The sequence below is a fragment of the Pagrus pagrus genome (genome assembly GCF_965226575.1).
Source record: "Pagrus pagrus genome assembly, chromosome: 6".
In the NCBI taxonomy this organism is placed as follows: domain Eukaryota; kingdom Metazoa; phylum Chordata; class Actinopteri; order Spariformes; family Sparidae; genus Pagrus; species Pagrus pagrus.
This window is the reverse complement of record NC_140190.1, coordinates 10223829-10245189: the sequence shown is the minus strand read 5'-3', so window position 1 is coordinate 10245189 and position 21361 is coordinate 10223829. Positions and strand designations below refer to the sequence as shown.

At 41.6% G+C, this 21361-nt stretch overlaps 2 protein-coding genes across 7 annotated transcripts; one reads left to right on the top strand and one right to left on the bottom strand.

The window, feature by feature from the left end:
* Nucleotides 1-83: 83 nt before the first annotated feature.
* hook1 (hook microtubule-tethering protein 1) lies at nucleotides 84-14096 on the bottom strand. Its single transcript, XM_084355702.1, has 22 exons — nucleotides 13785-14096; nucleotides 12094-12179; nucleotides 11556-11628; nucleotides 10291-10341; nucleotides 9796-9928; nucleotides 9412-9479; nucleotides 9247-9309; nucleotides 8063-8146; nucleotides 6506-6669; nucleotides 6283-6423; nucleotides 4583-4784; nucleotides 4306-4416; nucleotides 4112-4199; nucleotides 3954-4020; nucleotides 3725-3865; nucleotides 3501-3588; nucleotides 3236-3267; nucleotides 3056-3138; nucleotides 2818-2918; nucleotides 2599-2700; nucleotides 2449-2517; nucleotides 84-2109 (listed from the first exon to the last, which is right to left on the bottom strand). The coding sequence occupies exons 1-22, from the start codon at nucleotides 13827-13829 to the stop codon at nucleotides 1951-1953; spliced, it is 2151 nt and encodes a 716-aa protein (XP_084211828.1). The 5' UTR covers nucleotides 13830-14096; the 3' UTR covers nucleotides 84-1950.
* Nucleotides 13133-21357, top strand: LOC311258969 (E3 ubiquitin-protein ligase RNF170). Of its 6 annotated transcripts, none has more exons than XM_084355707.1 (8): nucleotides 13323-13721; nucleotides 15553-15677; nucleotides 16636-16739; nucleotides 17400-17496; nucleotides 17941-18046; nucleotides 19810-19883; nucleotides 19966-20076; nucleotides 20465-21357. In XM_084355707.1, exons 3-8 carry the CDS (start codon nucleotides 16684-16686, stop codon nucleotides 20801-20803), a joined length of 783 nt encoding a protein of 260 aa, XP_084211833.1. In that variant the 5' UTR covers nucleotides 13323-13721; nucleotides 15553-15677; nucleotides 16636-16683; the 3' UTR covers nucleotides 20804-21357. The 6 variants fall into 6 exon arrangements, with proteins under 6 accessions (XP_084211836.1, XP_084211833.1, XP_084211835.1 ...); XM_084355709.1 differs by having other exon boundaries at nucleotides 15553-15688; XM_084355706.1 differs by lacking the exon at nucleotides 15553-15677 and adding an exon at nucleotides 15451-15552.
* Nucleotides 21358-21361: the final 4 nt, after the last annotated feature.

Genomic DNA, 21361 nt, shown 5'->3' with positions numbered 1-21361 from the left:
GGACAGTGTTGAAATTACACTCAATCATTTGAAGCTTTGGGTTTTTCAGCGCTTTTCATCTTTGGACCCAAACTGAATGCAAATCACACTTTTTAAGAAAAAGAATTTATTTATTCACAAGAAAACCAAAGGATTTAAAATGTTTAACTCCTTAAATTCCTGAAAATTCATAATGCCTTCCTCACTTTTCTTCATGTATACACAAACATTCGACACTACACACGTAGTTTCTGTGCTGTGCTACGTTTGATCGTACTTCTTATTTTCATATAAATGACAATGAGCTTTTAAATCAGCAATCTACAAGGATCATCCACTGCAAAAGTAAATAAACGCGCTTTGACATACATCTATTGATCACAAATGACAAAACCATAATGAAATGCCTCTTTAGTGTTATTGCAGACATACAGAGTGACAAGGCAATCGACAGCCATTTCCTTTTGTGAGACTAGTGCAGTTTAACTTAAGACCCCATAAGCTTGAAACGCCAATAACCCCCAAAGCTTCTCTACAGCGCTCTGAACTTCCAACATTAAAACAGCCTGAAACGAGTCCATGGTTAAATACAATATAAACTACAGTAAATAAAATTCTCAAGTTACAATTTGCAGGTACTGTAAGAAAGCTTAACCTGGTTCTGACGTATGGATCAGAAGCTGGTGTTCAAATCATGTTCACACGACAGCTGTACAACTTCATAGATTATAGACTCGATTACTCGCTACTAAATAAGCTTCAAGATATTCAGTGAATAATAAGGCCTGCCAGTTTTCATTTAGAGCATGCTGCCAGTAAGGAAGTCAAATCACACTTTAGGAATATAGAAAATACATGAGAAATGCACATCCTGAATTTCTTGTGTAGGATTTGTTTTCGCAGCACCTCAGAGGTTGAGTTTACTTAAAATGATTTATAGGATTTTCACAGCTTGCGATGGGCTTGTTCCAGTTTAGTACAAAAATTATTCGCCACTGATGTCTGATGCTTCAAAGCAGTTGGCGTCCAGCACCAAATACAGCAATCATTTTCTCAAAGACCTCTGAAACATGTTTGTCTTTTCATCAGTGTGCTGATTGACAACTTTAGTACTCCTTTAAAAGGAAACTGCACCAATTTTACACATAAAAGTTTGTTTATATGTCTTGGGGAGTACAACTACATATGTGAAAATAGTCATATAAAGCCTTTTGTGGATCCAGAGGAAGCTGCATGTAATCAGACAAATTGCCTCCAGTGAGCTACAAAAGGCTTTATACGACCTTTTCCACATAAGCAGTTGTTCTCCCCGAGACCTATATGGTCACTTTAATGTAAAAATGGTGGAGTTGCCCTTTAAGTGCATAGTATGATGGAAGTTTTTACATAGATCAACAATCATCTGAAGTTACATTTAATTGGCTTTAGCATTCAAGTAACCCTTTTTTTGTTTCCTCTTCAAATCACATTCATATATTACGGGCTATGATTGAGAATAAAATAATTAAGCATTTACATTTCTCTCGTTCCCGATCTGATCAAGCACACAGCATGACGGGATACAAGAGAGCGAAGGCTGAATTGATTATAGCAAGTGTTCAGCTGAGGTGGTAAAGCAAACAGGGGAGATGGGGAAATATGCTCCAAGTCTACGATTGGGACAGTATGCGCTACTTAAGCTAGTGAGGTGAACACAGGTTGTGGATTCATGTTCTATGCAAAGGTCAGCCTGTAGCCAGTGTATTGTGGGACAGTATGTTGTGATAACCTCAGGAGGCTGACCTACAACATGGGTTGTGTTTGATAAGTACCGGAAGTGCTCATTGATCCCAATCAGCTCATCTGTGACCCCTCTTCCCCAAGCGCTGAGAGCAAGATGTGTTTAAGGTCACTTTAGTGCTCACTGGTGGGAGGGAAGGAGTGAGGGAGGCTTTATTTTCCCTTAACTGAATAAAGGTCAGACATTTGGCTCTATTTGGAGGTAGTGGCAGGCACGCTGATGGAAAGTGCCCGACGCGGGGCGTTTGAGACCTGCCGCTGCTGGGACAAGAAGGACTGGGAGGGGGACATCATGGAGGATGTGCAGCCACCGAGACGTGATTCAATTGCCGTCTTCTGAAAGTTTAGACTCTGAGGATGAAGAAAGAAAGATTTGCAGAGTACGTTGAGTGACAGTATATTCATAAAAGACGAGAGCTGCAATGATTAATCGATTAGTTGTAAGCTGTTAAATTATATCAGTTGCCAACAATTTTAAAAGTTGATTTATCAGTTAATCCACTTTAAAACTTTAAAGTAAAAATGTTATGATTCCAGCTTCTGAAATGTGAATTTTTTTAGTTTCCTTAATATTCTTCTTTAATATTTAAGAAAATAAGCAACAGATTAATTGCCAGTGAAAACATAGTTAGTTGCAGCCCTATAAAAGGCAGGATAAAGGTCAGATAATTCGCCAGGATTTCATTTTACCTTGTTGTACCACGCTGTGACGATCAGCTTCTCCTCATACTCTCTCAGTCTGGCCTGCTCACATTGACGCTACAGAAGCAAATCCCCAAAAATGAGTGTTTTGACATCATGCTTAAAAAAAAGACTGAACGACTTAAAAGGCAGATTTACCTCCAGGTTGAGAATCTGCTTGTCCCGATCTGCTAACAGGTTCCTCAGAGCCTGGATCTCAGCAGTGGCTGGATTTAGTTTAGGATCCAGCGCTCGGATCACCTGACAAGCAGGAAAAGAAAGAGCAGTTCCGAATACAAATCGGAAAAAACTACTGGACCTTTCCAAAACTGGAATAAAAGATGAAAATAAAAGAAATGATACTCTGATATCACTCACATTGCGAGCTTTCTCCAGGTACATTTTATACCTTTCTTCCATGGCCCTCATGTCATCATCTTTCTTCTTCAGAGCGGCCATCAGCTCGTCCAGCTTCAAGGCTTAGAGGCAAGGAAGACAAAATGAGGTTTCAGTCATACTGTGCAGTTGTGTATTGATGTAGCGTTGCACACAAGGCTACATTTTCGACTTGCAGTAGAGGTTTCAGATCAGGACTGATTGGAAATGTGAGACTCACAAGTCTGAGTGTTGTCAGGCTGCAGGTCCTCCAGCAGCTCTTTCTTCTTCATGATTTCATCCTGAGCCTCGTTCAGCTGGACCCTGAGGACACAAATAGTTTCTTTACCTCCCTCTACTGGAGAACATATGCATTCATTTAACATCTGTTTTATTATGAAAGACAATAATTCACACTTACATGTGTGCATCAAGTTTCCGCTTCAGGTTTGACTGAAAAAATTAAAAAAGGACATTTAAAAGCTTCTGCAGATAAAGTATCAAGATTACAGGTGCAAAATAAACAAGTTTAAAAAATTAGCTCTAAATTGGTTTAACGTTTTGACTGAAAACAAAAGGGATTTCCTTCCATAATGCCATTCCAGCACAAAGTCTATGCAGCCTAACAACAGTAACTCTGTGGGATATTTTCTCTGTATTGGTGCCAGTGGTCCTGGCACACTCACATCATCGGGTTTGGCCGCCTGACTCTGCAGAGCCTTCTGGAGATCCTCGACCTGCTGCTGCAGCTCACTGATCCGCTCTCGACTCAGTCTGATAAGAATATAACAAGAGAATACATTTTAAAAAGGAATTTAGCACAATATAAAACTTAACAGAGCTGAAAAGTAAAGAAGCCCCATCTCATCGATCTGTTGCTGACTTACGAAGAGAGATTAGCTCTGTTCACCTGTTCTCAGTGTCCAGTTCACTGCGGGTCTTATGTGCTTCCTCCAGCTGCGCCTGCAGTGCAGCAATCTTCTCCCTCTCATACTCCTCCTGCTGCATTCTCAGCATCTTGTTCTCGTGTTGCAGCCTGATGAACTTTTCTCTGCACAGTCACACATAAAGTCAGTGTTCACACACACAAGACACTGAAGTAGAAAGTACAACACACTGTCAGAAGCATCGTCTATCACCTGGACTCAATGGGTATTAATTCAGCTGCCAGGTTGTCGTGGCTGGGGCTGCCAGAAGGAAGGATCCCTACATGAAAAAAAAAGTACATGTGAGGATGACAAGGTGACAAGTGGATATACAGCGTTGTGATGTCAGATGTGACTTCACAGTGAGGTACCTGCTTGGGAGAGCTGGTGCTGTTGGGCCTGAGTGCATCGCAGCTCCTCATTGACCTCCTTGAGAGACTCTCTCTCCATGATGATCCTCTAGTAGAGGAGAGGAGATTTCAAACAGGCCGGACGTTAGTGACAATGTTAACCACAGCTAGAGTATAACAAAAACCCTTCTGACACATTTCAAAAGCTGCCACACCTCTTTCTCCTTTATCACAGTCTCGTGCTTTTCCTCCAACTTCTTCATCTCATAGGCCAGGTTGTCTGCTCGCCTCGTCTCCTCAGACAACTTCCTGTGTAGCTCTTGGACCTGACGGACAGCACGTGACAACATACGTAAACAAATAACACAATGTGTGGCACTAGAGACATTAATTATGATCAATACAATCTGTATTTAGGCTGAATGAAATCAAATCTGTTCAGTATATGGCCGAGTTTCCCCAATTTCCAGTCCTGCTTTGCGTATCACTAACCTGTCTCTTGTAGCTCTCCAGCTGTGCGCGGGCAGCATTGGCCTTGCGCAGCTCTTCCTCTAAGCTAACAGTGTTGTGCATGTAGGTCATGTTATTCTCCTCCAGCAGCTTCATCTGCCTCTTCAGATCCCCGAGATTCTCCAGTTTACGTTTGTACGTTTCCACTGAGGCCTCGAGCATCACCACCCGATCTGAGCAGTTCCTGCAGTATAGGAATACAAAATACAGGACGAGGACGACAAAAGAGGGAAGAGGAGGAAGACAAATGAGAACTAAGGGAGGCTCCATCAGCAGAACTGTCCAGACCGAAATCATCTTAAACGTCATGTCTCTAATCCTCGCCTCGAGGACACTCCGTTCTGTTTTAGATGCTTCCCTGCTCGAACACACCTGATTCAAATTAATAGGCCGTTATCAGGCTTCTGCAGAGCTGATCATTTGAATCAGGTGTGTTGGAACAGGGAAACATCGAAGGCCTAGTCCACATATAGGTACGTACAAAGGCGTTACTGGAAATGTTTTTTGTTTTTTTCTTAAATTTCCGTCCAGACGAGCATTTTAGCACCGCTTCAGAAATAATCTCCAATCACATAACATGGGGCCTGCATGTGCTGTTGTATACAGGAAGCAGGTTGTATACTATGGTCAGTTGCGTAGCTACAGACAATACAATGAATCTTTCTAAATATAACATTAAACAACATAACATCCATGCCGTCAACATACAAACAACATACTCAATGATCAATGTGTGTGTCTACTTCATCGTTTCCTAAAATCTCAGTTTCTGCCCAAACCGAAACACAGATAGGATTCAAATTACCGCAAAAAATTCTGTTTAGATAAAATTCTGAAATTTACCACATTACATTTACCATGACTTGAAATTTTATTTCATGAACATTGGAGATTTATTTAGTGAGAATTTGCAGTGGTTGCAAAACATTAGCATGATCTAACATAAGCTAACATGTGTGAGGAGATGGGTTTAATTAGTTTCACAGCTTTTGATGGGACTTCAGAGTTCCTGCCAGCTCAAAACATCTTAACATTTGAAGCTACATTTTGGTGAAAGCTGGACAGCAGTTTTGCATATGACTGATTTTTTTTTTTTTGTGCCTATGACGGCTGCTGTACTGCCACCATCAGGACTATTAACCCATGATGCCAGTTCAGGAGGTTTGGCATCGGACTGGACTTTTCCTAGTGGAAGGAAGAAGAAGAATAACACTGGCAATTCCAATGAAGAGCTGTGACACCAAACTGGATTGGGAAATAATTTCTCTTCTGATCTCCATGAGTACAGGTGAAGAATTTTGGCTCTTTCATTGATATAATTTACAGTTTTATAGAGTTATTTTACTTCATGTCGGTATATTACATGGTGTGCTGTGCTGTGCTGTGTTGTGTTGATTGTTGTTCCAGCCAAACAAAACATGAGCTACTCTTACTCATTAGCACACCCTTAATCAGACAAGAGGAGCTAATCATGAGCTGGCCTTCCCTCTCCACTTAAATGGCCTCTCATCAGGAGGCAACAAAAGAAGTCTGATTGCATGCTGATCCTTAAATAAATCTGTTTACTCTGTCTAGCCTTTCTTTACACTATATTGCCTGGTTTATCTTTGTGGTCTGCACTCTAAATAAAAGAAAGCGCTTCACCAGACCTGATCAACCTGTTGCAGTGCACAGACACAAACCTCAAAACGTCCAGTTCATCTTTGAGAGCTCGAGATTCTTCTGCCAGGCTGGTGAGCTCGTCGTTACGATGCTGAACCTCAATCAGCTGCTTCTCCAGCTCTTCACAGTGGATCCGGTAGTCATCCTTAGCGGCCTCCAGCCTGGAAGGTGCATATACGCTTAATCATTCGGATTATGCAACCCGTGAGATGCTGTAGCACGTTTAAGCAAAAAGGGACGGACCTGAAGTTCTCCTCCTGCACTGTCTCTAACTGTTGCTGTAGCTGGCTGTGTTTCCTCCCTGAGGGTGTGCTCGGGTCGTCGAATGTGTCCAGCTGATTGGCTCGGTCTGTTAGGACGTCATTCTCAGCCAATAAGCTGTTCCGTTCCTCTTGAAGAACAGCCACCTGTCCGGAGACAATATGATTCAGACCTGCTCTTGCAAAGTGATCCAATTTTCTATTACGGTGAATTAAATATGCAAACAAAATAACGTTGTGTCAACTCAGCAGAAGGGATGTGTGATGTTTGATCCCTCTTTGGTCAATTATATCATGCAAAGCAGCAAAGTCACATCTGAGCATCATAGACACACCCCTTCCATTACAGAAAACTCTCTTCCTCTCCAAGCTGTTAAAGCAAACAGTGCAGTTAATCCATGCTGGAAGCAGCGCACAGACAAAGTGCACTTTAAGCAAACATGTTAATACATGGTTAGTTAGGTTTACTCCTCACCCATCATTTCCCTCATGTGTACCAGACACTTGGGTATTAGCCCATGGTTGGTCATTGCTCAAAAGTCCTGCATACAACAAAAACTACATGTCTAAAAACTACATTACATTTTGTACTACATGTTTTTTCTGATGTATCGCCATGTGGCAAACATATTCCAAATGTTCCACGGTGTTAAAGACACTTCTGTTGCTTTCATGATCAGTTTGCTTGGAGTCATTAACTTAAATGACAGAATTTTGTAGCATGATAACAAGTTAAATTCTTGAAAGTATATGAAGCATAATACTGAATTACTGCCCAGCCCCGTCTATAACTCATTTGTCTTTTCCTCCAAACTTCGCTGCAAGTTTTGCATGGATCATTAGAAATGAAAATTATGATGTTGCTTTTACCAAAATAAGACAACAAAATAGTTACTAAACCAGGCAGATTTTCCCAGCTGAATTACTGGAATAGACCACAAACTATTAAAAACACACACTGTATGACTTGTTGAACAGATTCCTGATTGTGTTGTCTGTTAGCAGAGTTAGAGTAAACATATCAGCAGCTGGTTTAGATGGGTTTAGTTTTGCCGAACGGTCAACCACGTTAAGCTTACCTCGCTCCGGTGAGAGATGAGCAAGACTGGGGACAGAACAAATCAAATCTGTCGAGAGTCCAGTTGAACAGGTGATAAGTGACTTGTGCTAAACCGAGCCTGTCTGCACAGTGCTGAGTGTGGCCTTCACACAGTGGCAGAGCAGAGCAGAGCATGGGCTGACTGCCACAGTGGGAGCAGCAGAGCCCAGACTGTGAGCCCACAGTCTTTCTGCCACAGCAGCTCCAGACAATAGAGCCAAGCATTACAGCGAATTACACAACTCCTGTTTATACTGTACCACAGACATGTGTGTGTGTGTACGTGTGTGTACAGACATGGAGATCTTAATATCAGCAGAAGGCACTGAGGCTAGACAGCTGTAAATTAATCATATTCATGGATATTTCTCTGTAGAAATACAGAGTGCGAGTGCGTGTGTGTTTTGGTGCGTGCATGTTCGGTGTTTAGGCTCTATTCACCTGTATGTCAAGCTCTTGACAGCGCTGGGCTAATGCTTCCTTCTCTGCTACAAGTTCAGTCATTTCTTCTAGAGCTTTTTTCAGCTGGACACAAAGAAAAAGTAGAATTAAATAACACGTACATTCAACATATAGACTGGTTCAACTGCAACACACTGGTCAGAAGGCCTGTTTTTTTATTTGATTCTCTGTACAGTGGTCATACTCTTTCTCACATAGATCCAGAAGAATAAACACCTCAGTGATGAGCTACCGGAGGTTAGCTGACTCCTTTGAAATGATATTGTTAACTGTTAGCTGTGACTGTGTGTTACACTTAAGCCTCATTCAGACCAAATCAGTTGTTGTAGCGAAAAAATGCCAGTCCTTCCATTTAGAGTGTGGATAGTGCATTTAGGCTGCAGTGGTGCTGACTGCAGGAGTTGTAGGGAAGCCCGATCACATTAGCTGGAGATCAATAAGGCTTGTCAACAGTATTGTTGTTCAGGCAGTTTACATTAAATTTATTAAAAGACCAAATAAATGTACATTAGTTTTATGCTATAATACTTAAAGGACGTTTTTCTTTACATGTTCTTGATACCTTTGGTGTTAGGGGGAAACAGTTACTTGGTCAAATAGGCCAAAAAAAACAAAAACAAATGCAAACACAGGATCCACCATATTGCTTCACATTTCTACTATGTTGCCTGGTTCCTCAAACACTATCGTGCTCCCAGGAGACTGCACCAGCAGAGGAAGAGAAATACTCCACATGGAGGTTGGAGAAAGCCTCTCTGGGAGGGTAGTTGCTATCAAACCGGAAGCCAGAAACTGAGCGCCATCAAGGTGGAGTTCACGGACCAAACAATGATTTTTAGTTGTGTCCTCTCACACTGTTGCATGACTCTGTCCTACATGCTGCAACTCTTGATTTGATCTGAATGAGGCCTTATGCAGTTTACACAGCAGATTACAGCTAAATATAATAAATACTTATAGACCAAATACTTGAAACTTCAAATAATTATTACATGAATGTTAAAATGCCATGCACACTTGACAGATTTTGATATACGATTGTATAACACAAATTGGAAATTAAGACTGTATCTCCAAATTCACCTAGTTAAGAGAATTTCACAGCAGAAAACTACCAGGAGGAAACTCTCCCAGTTGGTAGTCACTGTAATAGTAACACTGACCTGCTGTTCCAAGTCCCCTGACAGTTCTGCTCCAAATGGGGACATGGTCTCTTTACTCATGAGCTGAGGAGGAAACATATCATTGGATTGATGGATTACACAGACTCATCATATGAGCATAATAGCAATATGAGACACTTGGGTGTTAGGGTGGACTGGACTGACCTCCTGGATGGCTGTCATGACAACATGCTGTACAGACTCCTCCAAGGTCATGATGATCTGTATGTATTCTGGGGAGAGAGTGAGAGGGATTCATCAACAACAACACACACTGACTGAGTCATTTTTTAATTTTCAGCATCTGCGTCCTACTTCTGGATATAACACTGTCACCACTGATTTCCCAGCCAGGCCGCCTGATGGCCTCTGCCTTTGTCAGTGGCTTGGCAGGACAACAATTAAACACTGTTCGGCTTAACCTGACTGGATTTCAGTGAAACAGTTCCCTTTTTATCTACACTGTACAGCACGTACCCTGTAGATATTTGAGTATCTGTTTGTGTGAAGTGTCCACAAATTGGCTGTAACATAGATGCAGCCACATACCTTGTTTACGCTCACATTTGACAGCACAGCCTAATACGAGCTGCAGCAGCCTCCCCAGCTCCACAGCGTCTGAATTCTCCGCCGCCAGAGCCACATCTGGAAGGGGGAAGTCTGAGATTTCCTGGGCTAGGACCTGATGGGATAGAGACAACAGGTGAGTGAGGATGCACTGTTATAATATCTGTGGTAGTGGAGTTTTGCTACAACTAAGTGCATTGATGAATAAATAAAATATTACAATCATGTGTTGTTTTAGCAAAATGGAGATAAAAAACTGCTGGGCTTCAGTCTTTCATATTATTGTGTACCAGGCTTCAGCTACTTGTTTTGATTTCGACTGCACACTAGGCACCTGGGGCTTTTTGCTACATAAACAGTACACAATACAACTCCCACAAGATCTGGATGAACACACATACAGCAGGTGCTTCTCTAAAAAACACCTGACAACTGTGCAAACACCAGGAGGACGGTGTGTACAAGGCAACAACCTACCTCATTATAATAATCAACCATCATTTGAAGGATCTTCTTCAGGTTGTTCATCTGAGAACACACACAAGATGTGGTGAATTTAGTTTGTAGTCAAAATGGGCACCAAGTGAACTAACTTTGTTCAGACTGCAGGCCTGTTTTTAATGTAAAACTCAGGGAAGGAGGAGGCTGGTATACAACACGATGTTGGGTCTAGACTTGACTTCGACGTTGTGGGTCGTGTTGAGAGAGTGATGCAAAAGACACTTGGAATCGCATTTCAAACCACCTCCAAATGTGGCTTGAATCCAATTTGCAAAAATTGGATTTCATGTGTTTTTCTTTCTAATTCAATCTGGATACAATCTGGTAGTGTTTTCAAAAATATCAATACAATATCAATCAGATTATTTGAATCAGGTTCAAAACATAGTTTTTGCATTATCCACACACTGGTACTAGCTGTGTTTCGCTTTCCTCTCTGACAGAAAGTTGATAAATTAGCGTAGATGCTGTTCTTTTAACACACCATGGTATCACATATGGTTTTGACTATCAATTAGAACAACACTACAATCTGATTATGCCAAAAAACTAATTTGGGCTGGCAGTCTGAACAAGGCCTAACTAACAACAGATATTCCCTGAAAGTTTCAGGTTTCGGGCTGAAACACAATTTATGCTCATGCAATGAAACGACTTTACGAATGTACACAATTAGCCTTTTGCTTATTGCAATAAGCAATAGCAATTTGCTTACTGCTATTGCTGTGACAATAAGCCCATGTCACAGCAGACATTTTGACTTTTCTTAAACAGAAAAAGCAAATTATAACATTAATGCACATCATCATGCATCATGCATCATGCAACAGCAGAACCCTCAAACTGACACAGCAAAATAGAATTTCATTCATTTTATTTTTTTCATCTGTGACATGACAATTGTCTCCTGTGGAAAAGGTCTATTAGGGAGGAAAGACGGCAACAGGAAAACACAGTCACAGCCAAACAGAGAGGGAGAGAATGGCATGCATTTTTTTTTCTAAATCACCCTTACGCTACATATAGCTGACATACTTGGACAAACATACGTGTACACAATTCACCAGAGGAGTAGAGCGCGGGGTCAGGGTGCAGGCTAAGCCAGGAGCAGCACCCCTGGGGCAGGCAGGAGGTCAGTTTCAAGGAGGGTTAGCCTCACAGCACACAGGGGGGTTCAGCAGAATATGAAGAGAGAAGTAGGAGGACAGAGAGGGGACGTGGGAGACAGCACTGCTTTGTACCTTCAGTCTCCAGTTGTCCTCCACATCTGTTTTGATACGAGTGAGCCATCCATCACTGAACCAGGCTGGGTCTCTGTGGCGCACACACACACGCACACGCACAGAGAGAGAAGAAGAACAGTTAATCTAATTGTGTGCCATTCAAGGTCAAATTCTTCTAAATAAAATTAAATGGTGCGCTTTACTTTCTCTCAACCTTATCTTATACATGCTGGTGATTTAATATTTAATTAAGTACTAGAAATTGCGACAGAGTAAGCCAATATTTATGTTGTGCACACTTGGTCTTATAAATAAACAAACTATCCCAGCTGATTTAACTGAAGTACCAGATGCGAATTGTTTGAGCCAAACCAGACTGGCTGTAAATAAATGATGTATCTGCAGAGTAGCCAGGTATCATGATTAATGGGGAAGATCGGGAAAACCTTCAGTTTATGATGTATTCCTCTTTGTGTGTGTGTGTGTGTGTGTGCGTGTGTGTGTGTGCGTGTGTGTGCGTGTGTGTGTGTGTGTGTGTGCGTGTGTGCGCTCTCACATTTGATGCAGCGCCTGTGATATTGCCGCTCCAGTGGTCAGCTCTGCCACTGTGCTGCAGGGCGCAGTGGTGTTGAAGGTCTGCAGCTGAGAGGCAGAAAAAAAACACAGCATCATGGGCACCAGCCAACAAACCAAGGAGAGTGACGGGAATAAAACACATCAGGGAGGTGGTGACGTGCAGACTGGCTGCATTACCCAAGCTGTCATTAATGAGTTTCCCCACAACACTGCAGATGCTGATGTGATGTTGTACCTGCATCCACACTGTTATGGGGGAAGTATAAATAAGAGATAGGACAGGGATGCACTGAGGATATAGATAGTGGAAGGACAAGTTGGACTGCAGATAGCAGTGGCAAAGACAAAGGCTTCACTACTTAGTTTAAGTGAAGATGATATGTAGCCCTGGGATAAACTGGCAAACTATCCAGGGTGTACCCCACTTCTTACATCAAAGCAGCTGGGGTCTGCTCCAGCCCGCTGCAACCCCCAAAGCATAAGCTTTTATAGACAGTGGATGGGTGAATGGTGAATAATTCAAGTAGTAGGAGGAATTCTCTTAACAAAGACTGTCCAACTGTGTCCTGTACACATCCTGCTGTTTAGATGGATTATCAATCCTATCTAAGGGCAACTGGTTTGTGCTTCACTCCAACCAACCAGTGAAAGTTATAGTCCAAAATGAGACCTGTTTGGAGGCGGGTTTTTTTTAAGTTATGAGTCTGACTTCCAGCAATACAAACATTTCCTCAAGTACTGTACGTAATTACAATTTTGAGGTAATTCTTCTTTACTTTGGTAATTTTATTTTATGCTATTTAATACTTATATACCACTGCATTTATATTAAAGCTTAAGTTACTTTGCAGATCTAGATTGTTGATACAAAATATAAATCAAACAATACATTTCTATGCTTTAAATGCATGATATTTACCAGCTATAATGCAGTATTTTTACACTGTGACATTACTACTTTTACTTCTATAAAATGCCTGAATCCTTCTTCCACCATTGCTGACTTTTGATTGATTGGAGGTGTTCGTGGCATGAACTTCATCCAACCTCAGGATTTAGCTGATGAACCCAACACGAGATCTAATTAACAAACTGCTCATCCTGATAATAACCGAGGACAGGGCAACAAAACGTGGATTTACACCCACGAAGAAGAAGAACAGGTGTAGCACCGCTAGCTAGCAGGTAAATTAAAGCACTTACCTGTCGCTGGTTGTTAGCCACATTTAATCAGTTACATAATGTTAACCAAAGAGCGACATTCCGCAAATATCTCCTGGGTTAATGGGATTAACTCGCTAAACACGACGAGGAAAACCCGAAGAGGGTCGTTGTTTCTGTAGCTGCTGACGCTTAAATGTTAACTTTAACTTATATTTATTAGCCTGCAGCTACATGTCGCGTCAGTGGACTGTCCCTTCCTGTCCGTTAAGTGCATTACAGCCACAGCGGAAGCTAATCTCCATAACAACAACGATATAACGTTAGCTAACGAAGTGAGCCGTTATTGTAAATGACGTGACATTTGTCCTCCTTCATATTTGCCCCATTTTTCTCTCAGCTGGTGGGGTCCGTGTTGTCGCGGACACCTCCACCACCTACGAACAGGTAAGCGACAACGCGTCCACGGTTTTTCCCTTTAACGAGGCGACATATTCACAAAACACTCACCCATATGATGAGGCTCTCGGTCAGCGCCGCGTTAGTCTCGTCCATCGGCTCCTCTCTTTTTTTTTTTTTTTTTAGCTCAAAGCTAAAATGTTTTCCACCTGTCAGCAAAGCTCTTCCGCTCCTTTCCTCTGCATTTGACCTCACCTGCTGCCGAGAGGTAAATCTTTAACGACCGATACGCAGAGTGAGGATCCACAGCAGCCGGTCCGCCATAAAACCGGCGTAAGTTGTACGAGAATGGCGCAGTTTCTTAGTTATTTGACGTTTACTTGCTTGCAGGCGATCGTTGAGGTGAAGCGAGGGGGCGGATAGAAGCCGGAACCAATCAGTGTTGAGATGTGGAATGATTGACGGGCCTTAAACAGCGCTGTAGCCAATCAGTGAGCTTGATCTGCAGTTAACTTACGCCCCCCCTTTATCTGGACAAAATCAAAACATTTGTGAGTATCATAATCACACCTCTCTTGATTGATGGATGACAATCAAACGCAAGAGATTGGATCACAGTTAAATGATTTATTATTTCATGAATTAAATACTGTTTTGGTGTGTTACTGTACTCAATCCCTGTCAATATTGTGCAAACAGCTCAATTAGTCTCTTCCCAATTATGAGATCTTTACAGATGTAGTACAGATACACATACAGTAGGTGATGAAGTCCTAATTAACCCTTAATAAAAAAATGGCAATCCGATTTTATGTGTTTGCAACCAAAATCTGGAAAAATACATGTCAGAATCAGAATCAGAAATTCTTTATTGATCCCCGAGGGGAAATTGCTTGGGTTACAGCTGCTCCCATTCAAAAGTCTGAGAAAATATGCAGAAAAATAAAAACTATATATAAGCAAGAATAATAAAAATAGAATAAAAATATAAGAAATGTACATTCTACTAGAAATATATCTATATATACAGTGTAATAAATAATGCTACAGTTGAAATATGGGTTATGTGAGGAAAAGCTACAGAGTTAAGCAAAAAAAAACAGTAAAGGCTAAACTATTTTCACTTCTGTTTAAAATCCAAGTGGGGTTTTGCAAATATTACATTTGTCTGATAATTCCTCTCCTTGTTTGACCTCATTTGTCTGCCAACAACGGAGGTCACAGCACTTGCTCAACCAAAATGGAATCTTAATTGCAGTTTGCTCCATGTTTCACTACGTGACCCACTGCAGAAGGCTCGTAACCTCACTCAGCCCTGTTCCCAGTTACGTTCCCAACAGAGAGACGACCCTGCGCTACTTGGAGTTGGAAGTGGAGTACAAATGAAATATTAATTCATTTTAGTCCTGCTTTATATGGCTATACTAACTAGAAATACAAAGTATTGTCTGTAATCTCAGCAAGCCACTAACAGCTTGTCAGCATGCCAAGCATTCTCTGATGGTAAATCATTTCTCATGAAACCACAAACCTCCTCACGTTATCCATCCGTTTTATATGTCTCACATCACGTGAGGGTGTGTGTGAAATTCAGGGCTACAGTGAGCTGCGAGTATGGACTGCTGATCCCAGATAGCAGCTCTCACATGTGTCACCTGCTTTCCGAGCAACAATATGGAAATCTACAAAGAATGATCACATGCATATGGAGCCTTATTCCATATGTCATTTGAATCTGGTTGAATTTAACACACTTGATTCTTACATCACTCTCTAGGGCCGACAACCAGGTGATCACAGAGCATAGTAAAAACAGTGTGTGAATGACCTGGGACTGGACTTTACCTGTGTCAACTGTCCTGTGGTTAACTGTCAGTAGGTGAGCAACTCTGTTTTATCTCCTGGCCTCTGCCGCTGTGAGACCCTGACCCTCGCTGACTGATGGAGGCTATTTTTAGATGACCTGAACCCCTTTTAACTCCCCCTCTTTGGCTCCTATCTGAGGTGAAGTGCCTGTATGTGTCAATATTTGCTGGGATATTTCTGCAGTCGCCACAATTGTGAGCTATGTGGAGATTACCACGTCTTCACTCACTGATAGATAATGACCCAGAGAGGTCTTTGCTTTATTGTTGCAACACTCTGTTACGTGATTTTAACATAGTATGTAAGGTGCAGTATGTAAGAATTAAGTTTAAAACATTAAAAAAAAATATGTGAAGAAAAAAGTGTTGATATTATGTCAAAAACATTTTTGTATTGTGTTGCGGAGATATCTACCGAAGTTAGCATGCTAACCAGCTAGCCCTGGGCCTGAAAACCTCCTCATCCCAGCGGTCCAAAACTCCCCCTGTAGTCCAGCTAGCTGCACGGCTAAGTGAGCAGCAAAGTATGAATTCAACAAGCGGCCAGTTTTCACATACTGCACCTTTAAAAGAACGGTACAATGTGAGAATGAGAGGTTCGAAAATTCTTAAATTCAGGCCTCCTCTTTGCTGCTGGGTTGATTATCTTCAGCCGAGGCGCCTCTTCACAGCTTTTAGTGTTAATGTCAGTGACATTGACACACATTTCGCAACCCACAGTTTATGGTAAATGCAGAATTATGTGAAGCAGGGCTGACGCCAGAGTAAACTTAGAGTAAATGATTGGCGAGGTCAGATCTAGCCCTACACAGAGTGGGAGGGATCGTTTCTGTCTTTGATCTGGTGGAAAGTCATGTGACCCAAATAGTTGGACCACACTGAAGAGAACACTTTCAGATGTAATGATTTAAATACTTTTACACTAAAATTTAATTGCAATGTGTGAAAAAAACATTTTAGGAGTTGTGTAAAAAAAAAACACTGCTTTATTGATGTGACTGCCCTGCTGCTATCTTTGAGCAGGAAGATTCAGACACCAGCTGATACTGGAAGGTGTAGTTGATCATTAACACGCAGCTCTAATTTATTTTGAACAGTGATGCTGTCAGGCAGCACTTCACTTCCTTCTCAGAGACGGTGACTACATGTCAGCTGCTGTTTCTAGTTCGACTATGCACCCCTGCCACAGCTCTCAGCCCAGGTGAGTCTCATTTTGTAGCATAAAACACAGTTGGGTTTTTGCGCTGGTGCTGCACTTGTGAAGGTAATTTAGGTTGAGGCTTTCGGGGAAAAATTTCAGCCATGAGAAAATGTTTTGATGTCACGTTCACTCAGGCTCACTGCATCTGATCTGGAGGAAATCCTCTAGACTTGAAACAGTTTTTTTAAAATCACTTTGTTCTCAAGATCTCAAGAAAATATGACATTAAGCATGTGTTTTTCTATTGGTGCAATTAAACCATAAAAACATGTTTCATAATGTTAAATAAATGCATGTGTGATATCTTTTGAATAACTTAATTTAATTTAGGAAGCTGATCATTGTAATCACTGCAAACATAATTTCATGATAAAAAGCCCAATTTTGTTTGTCTGTTTACATGATTTCTGATGTGATAGTTACTGTCTATCTAAAAGATCAATCTTAAAAATTAATGCTTTAAAATAATTTAGTTAAATGACTTTCCTTGTGGATGCAGTTTGACAGATCTGCTGCGGTCAGAGCATCAGCATCATCTGTCCATCTGCAAACAAAAAAGAGCCGAGTACAATCAACCTCATCTCACAAATCATTTGTTTCTTGTCACTAGCAGATATTCAGTATTCAAGGCGTGTTTATCGTTGTTGTGTCGCGTTTCAGACTGGATCGTCCAGCGGGTCACGCTCACCTCGGGTCACCCAGATCTCAGGTGTGCACACCCGAGCAGACGGCGTCGACGTGTATGAGCTGCCACAAGGTGAGGTGATGTTTGATATTCTCTTCAGTCCTGAACTGGAGATCTTTCTTTAATATAAAAGAGGAGATTCACAACAGACAGTAACGACAGGACAAGCACTCAGGCAGTAAACAGTATTATGACTGTAAGGCACCACTGTGTGATTATTATTATGGCTTTTGTTAGGGTCACAGTCTGGTGGAGAGAGTTGCTGCCAAACATAATAATCTCACTGTCTACGTGTGTAATCAGTCCCTGGACATGTATTGTGTATCTATTTATAATGTTTGTTATTTGGGGTCATCGTAGGCTTGAACCCTTTTTTTAATTATAAAGCAAAGTTAAGTAAAGTATTGAGAACACCAAAATTTGACTGTAAGATTTTTCTTTTCTCTGCTTCCTTCTTCATGTTTCACACCTCTCACCTCATAAACGTTTTTCTCTCTTTTCTTCTCATCTCTTCAGGAATCCACACAGTCATGTGCGTCCACAAGCCGAGACTGGCACTGCCCAGTGTGCCTGCAGACGGCCAGCTTCCCCGTCCAGACCAACTGTGGTCATTTGTTCTGTGGTACGACATGAACTACACACACTCAAACACACAGACTGACCATTCCTCTGACTACAAGTATCAGAGCAGACAAGTTTTCATCTTTCATTCATGCATTTGTTCGCTCCATCGTCTACGAGACTGGATTCATTCATATTTCAGTCACTCTCACGTTCTCTCACTTGATTCATCATGTGGTTTTTGTTCAGTCTGACTTTTCATTTGGTGGAGCGTCAGTGTGCATGTCTCAAGCCTTATCGGGTCTGTCTGTTTTGGCTTTGAATAATTAACTGCTGCCATGGTTTTCCAACTCTGCCTCTCACCTGACAGCTTTACTTACATTATTCTTCTCTAAGGTGCACGGTTATATAAGAGTAATTGTTGCGAATCACCAAAAACAAACACATTCAACTAGTTGAAGAAGTGCAGAGATGAACCTTGAATGTGACTGAAAATGTCAAATCTAAAGTAGAATATCTGATCATGGTGGGTCAAACTTTTTAGATGCTGCTTGCTTACCATCTTCAGAAAGGAATTACACGGCTAAATTGAGCAATATGTGGTCCTAACCTTGATTGTGTCATTGTCCTTTCCCTAATGTTTTGATTAGCCCTGAATCACTTGAAACGTAGTAGACTTTGTATTGACATGTGATAGTGTGACTCACTTCCTCTGAGATGCAGGACAATTGCACCTTACTCCCAAATATTACGTGAGGCAGGGCACACTTTATATACAGGAAGTGTGCTTTATATTAAAGGTGCAGTATGTAAGACTTACCCACCTTTCGAATTCAATCTCAAAACAAATAGCAGGCAGCATATCACCAGATAAGGCGCTAACTGCTGTTAATTGGAGCTGCTGTTAGCAAGTTAATGCAGTTAGCCATGCAGCTAGCGTTCAGATTAGTGACAGGGTGTTGGTGTTTACAACTAAAATTCTTACGTATTGCTATATACATGAAAGAAAGAAAGAAAGAAAGAAAGGTTTGTTTGAGTTGCAGGGCAGAACCAGCTGACCTGATAGGTCTGGGTGTGGATATAGGAACAAGTAGATATTTTATTTATTTATTTATTTATTTATTTATTTATTTCATATTCTGAGAGAGTACAACCAGAGAGATGGTCATTACATTAGTTTATTGTACATGTTACAAAAGCCTTTGCAAGATATGAAGCCTCTTATTTTTGGAGGGGTTTTTTCTAACCCTGACCCTTAAGTTGTTGAAACTTTTTAGCTCCTACAACTTAGATTTAATAGTCTACTTTACTTGGTAATTCTGAGGTAATCTGTTTCCTGACTTTTTACCAGCCAAGCATGTTCCCTAATGTGTGGTGAGTATGATCTATAGGCTGGGGCATCTCTGAACCACAGCACCACAAGATACTTTTTAAAGTGGTATGTTGTGACACATTTAACTGTTTCCACAAAATTTTCACAATTGCTATTACGGTAATATTTCGATTAATTGTGCAGTCTCCAACATAATAAACATGTTTATGCCACAGATTAAACCTTGATACTATCGGTCACAGATTACAAAGGTATTTCTATTGTCACATTGACCTTAACATACTGTAGACACTCTACCTGCCCCACTTACCTGAGTCTAACCCCGGCCTTTTACACCCTTGATGACCCAAACACCTCAGTCTGTTATCATTAACAGTGACGAAACACTTCATGCTTGTCGTGCCTCCATCAAAGTCTCATCACAGTTAAGCTTTAGTACAGAAGCATTATGGTAGAAACTGTTTGATGATTTATGTGTTTTGATTCTGCAGCTCCCTGTCTGATCGCCTACTGGAGACATGGGTCCTGGCTGGATGCAATCAGCTGTCCTCTCTGCAGACAGAAGGTAGCGTATACACAACCAGACGTCTAAACAGTCGGATCAGAATGAGCGTGAACACGGAGTGAAAATGTTTCTGATTTTTCAGGTCAGCGTGCTGTGTAATCTGTTTACTGAGACTCACTCAGACCGTCAGTCCAAGGAGGTTCTCGGGGAAATCACAGACTACAACAAACGTTATTCTGGAGCCCCACGAAGGGTCAGTATTCAGTCCGTCTGTCAGACACAACATCAAACAGCACACACACATCCGGTTTAAGCCTTTATTTAAAGTAGTCTCTTGGTTGAAACTATCCTTGAAGTATTTCCACAGCAGTTTATTCTATTCTCCACTCTTTATTTGTGTGCCATTGTGTAAAAGTATCAGGTGGAGCAAGTTTCCCTTAAAGCATTGAATGCTAGATTAGATCATGGGAAAGATGAGACTTCCTCAAGTTCCTTCTGATAATAGGCCTGGTAACAGGAATACCTCTTATACAACTTCAGGGATTTACTGTCTTGTACAACCAGTGGAGGTTTCTTGTTAACACGCCTCAGACTGACACACCTAGTTGTCCTACTTCTGACCTGTCTTCTCTTCTGTCCAGGTAACAGACTACCTGTGTGACGCACCTCTCCTCCTGCAGTTACTGGCGCGAGGCCTGGGCACCATGGGAGGACTCGTGTGGCTGTTTTTCTTCAGGGTGGCGCTGTGCTGCGTGGGAACCGTGGTGTCCATCTCCTCGCCTCCTCTGGAGGCCATCTCCTCGGCAGCAAACCCCCTGGAAACAGACCCCTCCCTCTGTGGACTGCTGGGGGTCCTGGATGACCTGGTGGTGGTCATCCTGCTCCTCATCTGCGTTATCAATATCAACCAGCAAATGGCGCCAGAGGGAGGTGGACGCTCTGCAGAAGCAACGACCTCACAAGGAGTAATGGGGAGTTGACTGTAGTATCAGTGCAAGCGGTTTGACATGCACTTTCATTGGATTTCCTCCCTCTGGCTGCAACTGGTTGGATTAGTAGATGCAAGAATATTGACAACAGCACAGCATGCAACAGTGGAGATGTCAGCCTGTGTCTGGGCCTCTCGGACTGTGGACTCAAGACTATAGGCCTGTTTTTGAAGTGATAACAGAGCCTGAGGGATGTCTGAACACAAAGTCATGCAGTGTGCTGGTTCAGCTGAGGTCACAAATCCTTATTCTTGACATTCCCAGGTGTTTGGTTGGAAGCTCTTTAATCCATATTAAACAGGCAAAATCATCATCAATCTCAATGTGAACTGTAGCTCCATCTTTTAAATTTTAACCGTCATCCATATTCTTTAGCATCTTACCCATCAGAAAACTGGCCACCATGTTTTTTTTACTCCTCTAACTGGGCAGCAATTTTCCACTTTGTTTCAGCTGCCATGTCAGTACTGTAACATCTATGTAAATACTTGATATTGTATGAATTTAAGTTTTAATGTTGAAAATAAAGAATATTTATTGTCTTATGTG

Bases quoted from the DNA above. Each gene is read 5' to 3' on its own strand.
- LOC311258969 (XM_084355710.1), top strand. From the start codon at position 16,684: ATGTCAGCTGCTGTTTCTAGTTCGACTATGCACCCCTGCCACAGCTCT. The intron at 16,740-17,399 runs GTGAGTCTCATT...GTCGCGTTTCAG, and splicing joins TGCCACAGCTCTCAGCCCAG to ACTGGATCGTCCAGCGGGTC. The intron at 20,077-20,464 runs GTCAGTATTCAG...TCTTCTGTCCAG, and splicing joins ATTCTGGAGCCCCACGAAGG to GTAACAGACTACCTGTGTGA.
- hook1 (XM_084355702.1), bottom strand. From the start codon at position 13,829: ATGGACGAGACTAACGCGGCGCTGACCGAGAGCCTCATCATATGG. The intron at 4,021-4,111 runs GTACCTCACTGT...TTTTTCATGTAG, and splicing joins GCACCAGCTCTCCCAAGCAG to GGATCCTTCCTTCTGGCAGC. The intron at 3,589-3,724 runs GTGAACAGAGCT...TATTCTTATCAG, and splicing joins GAACTGGACACTGAGAACAG to ACTGAGTCGAGAGCGGATCA.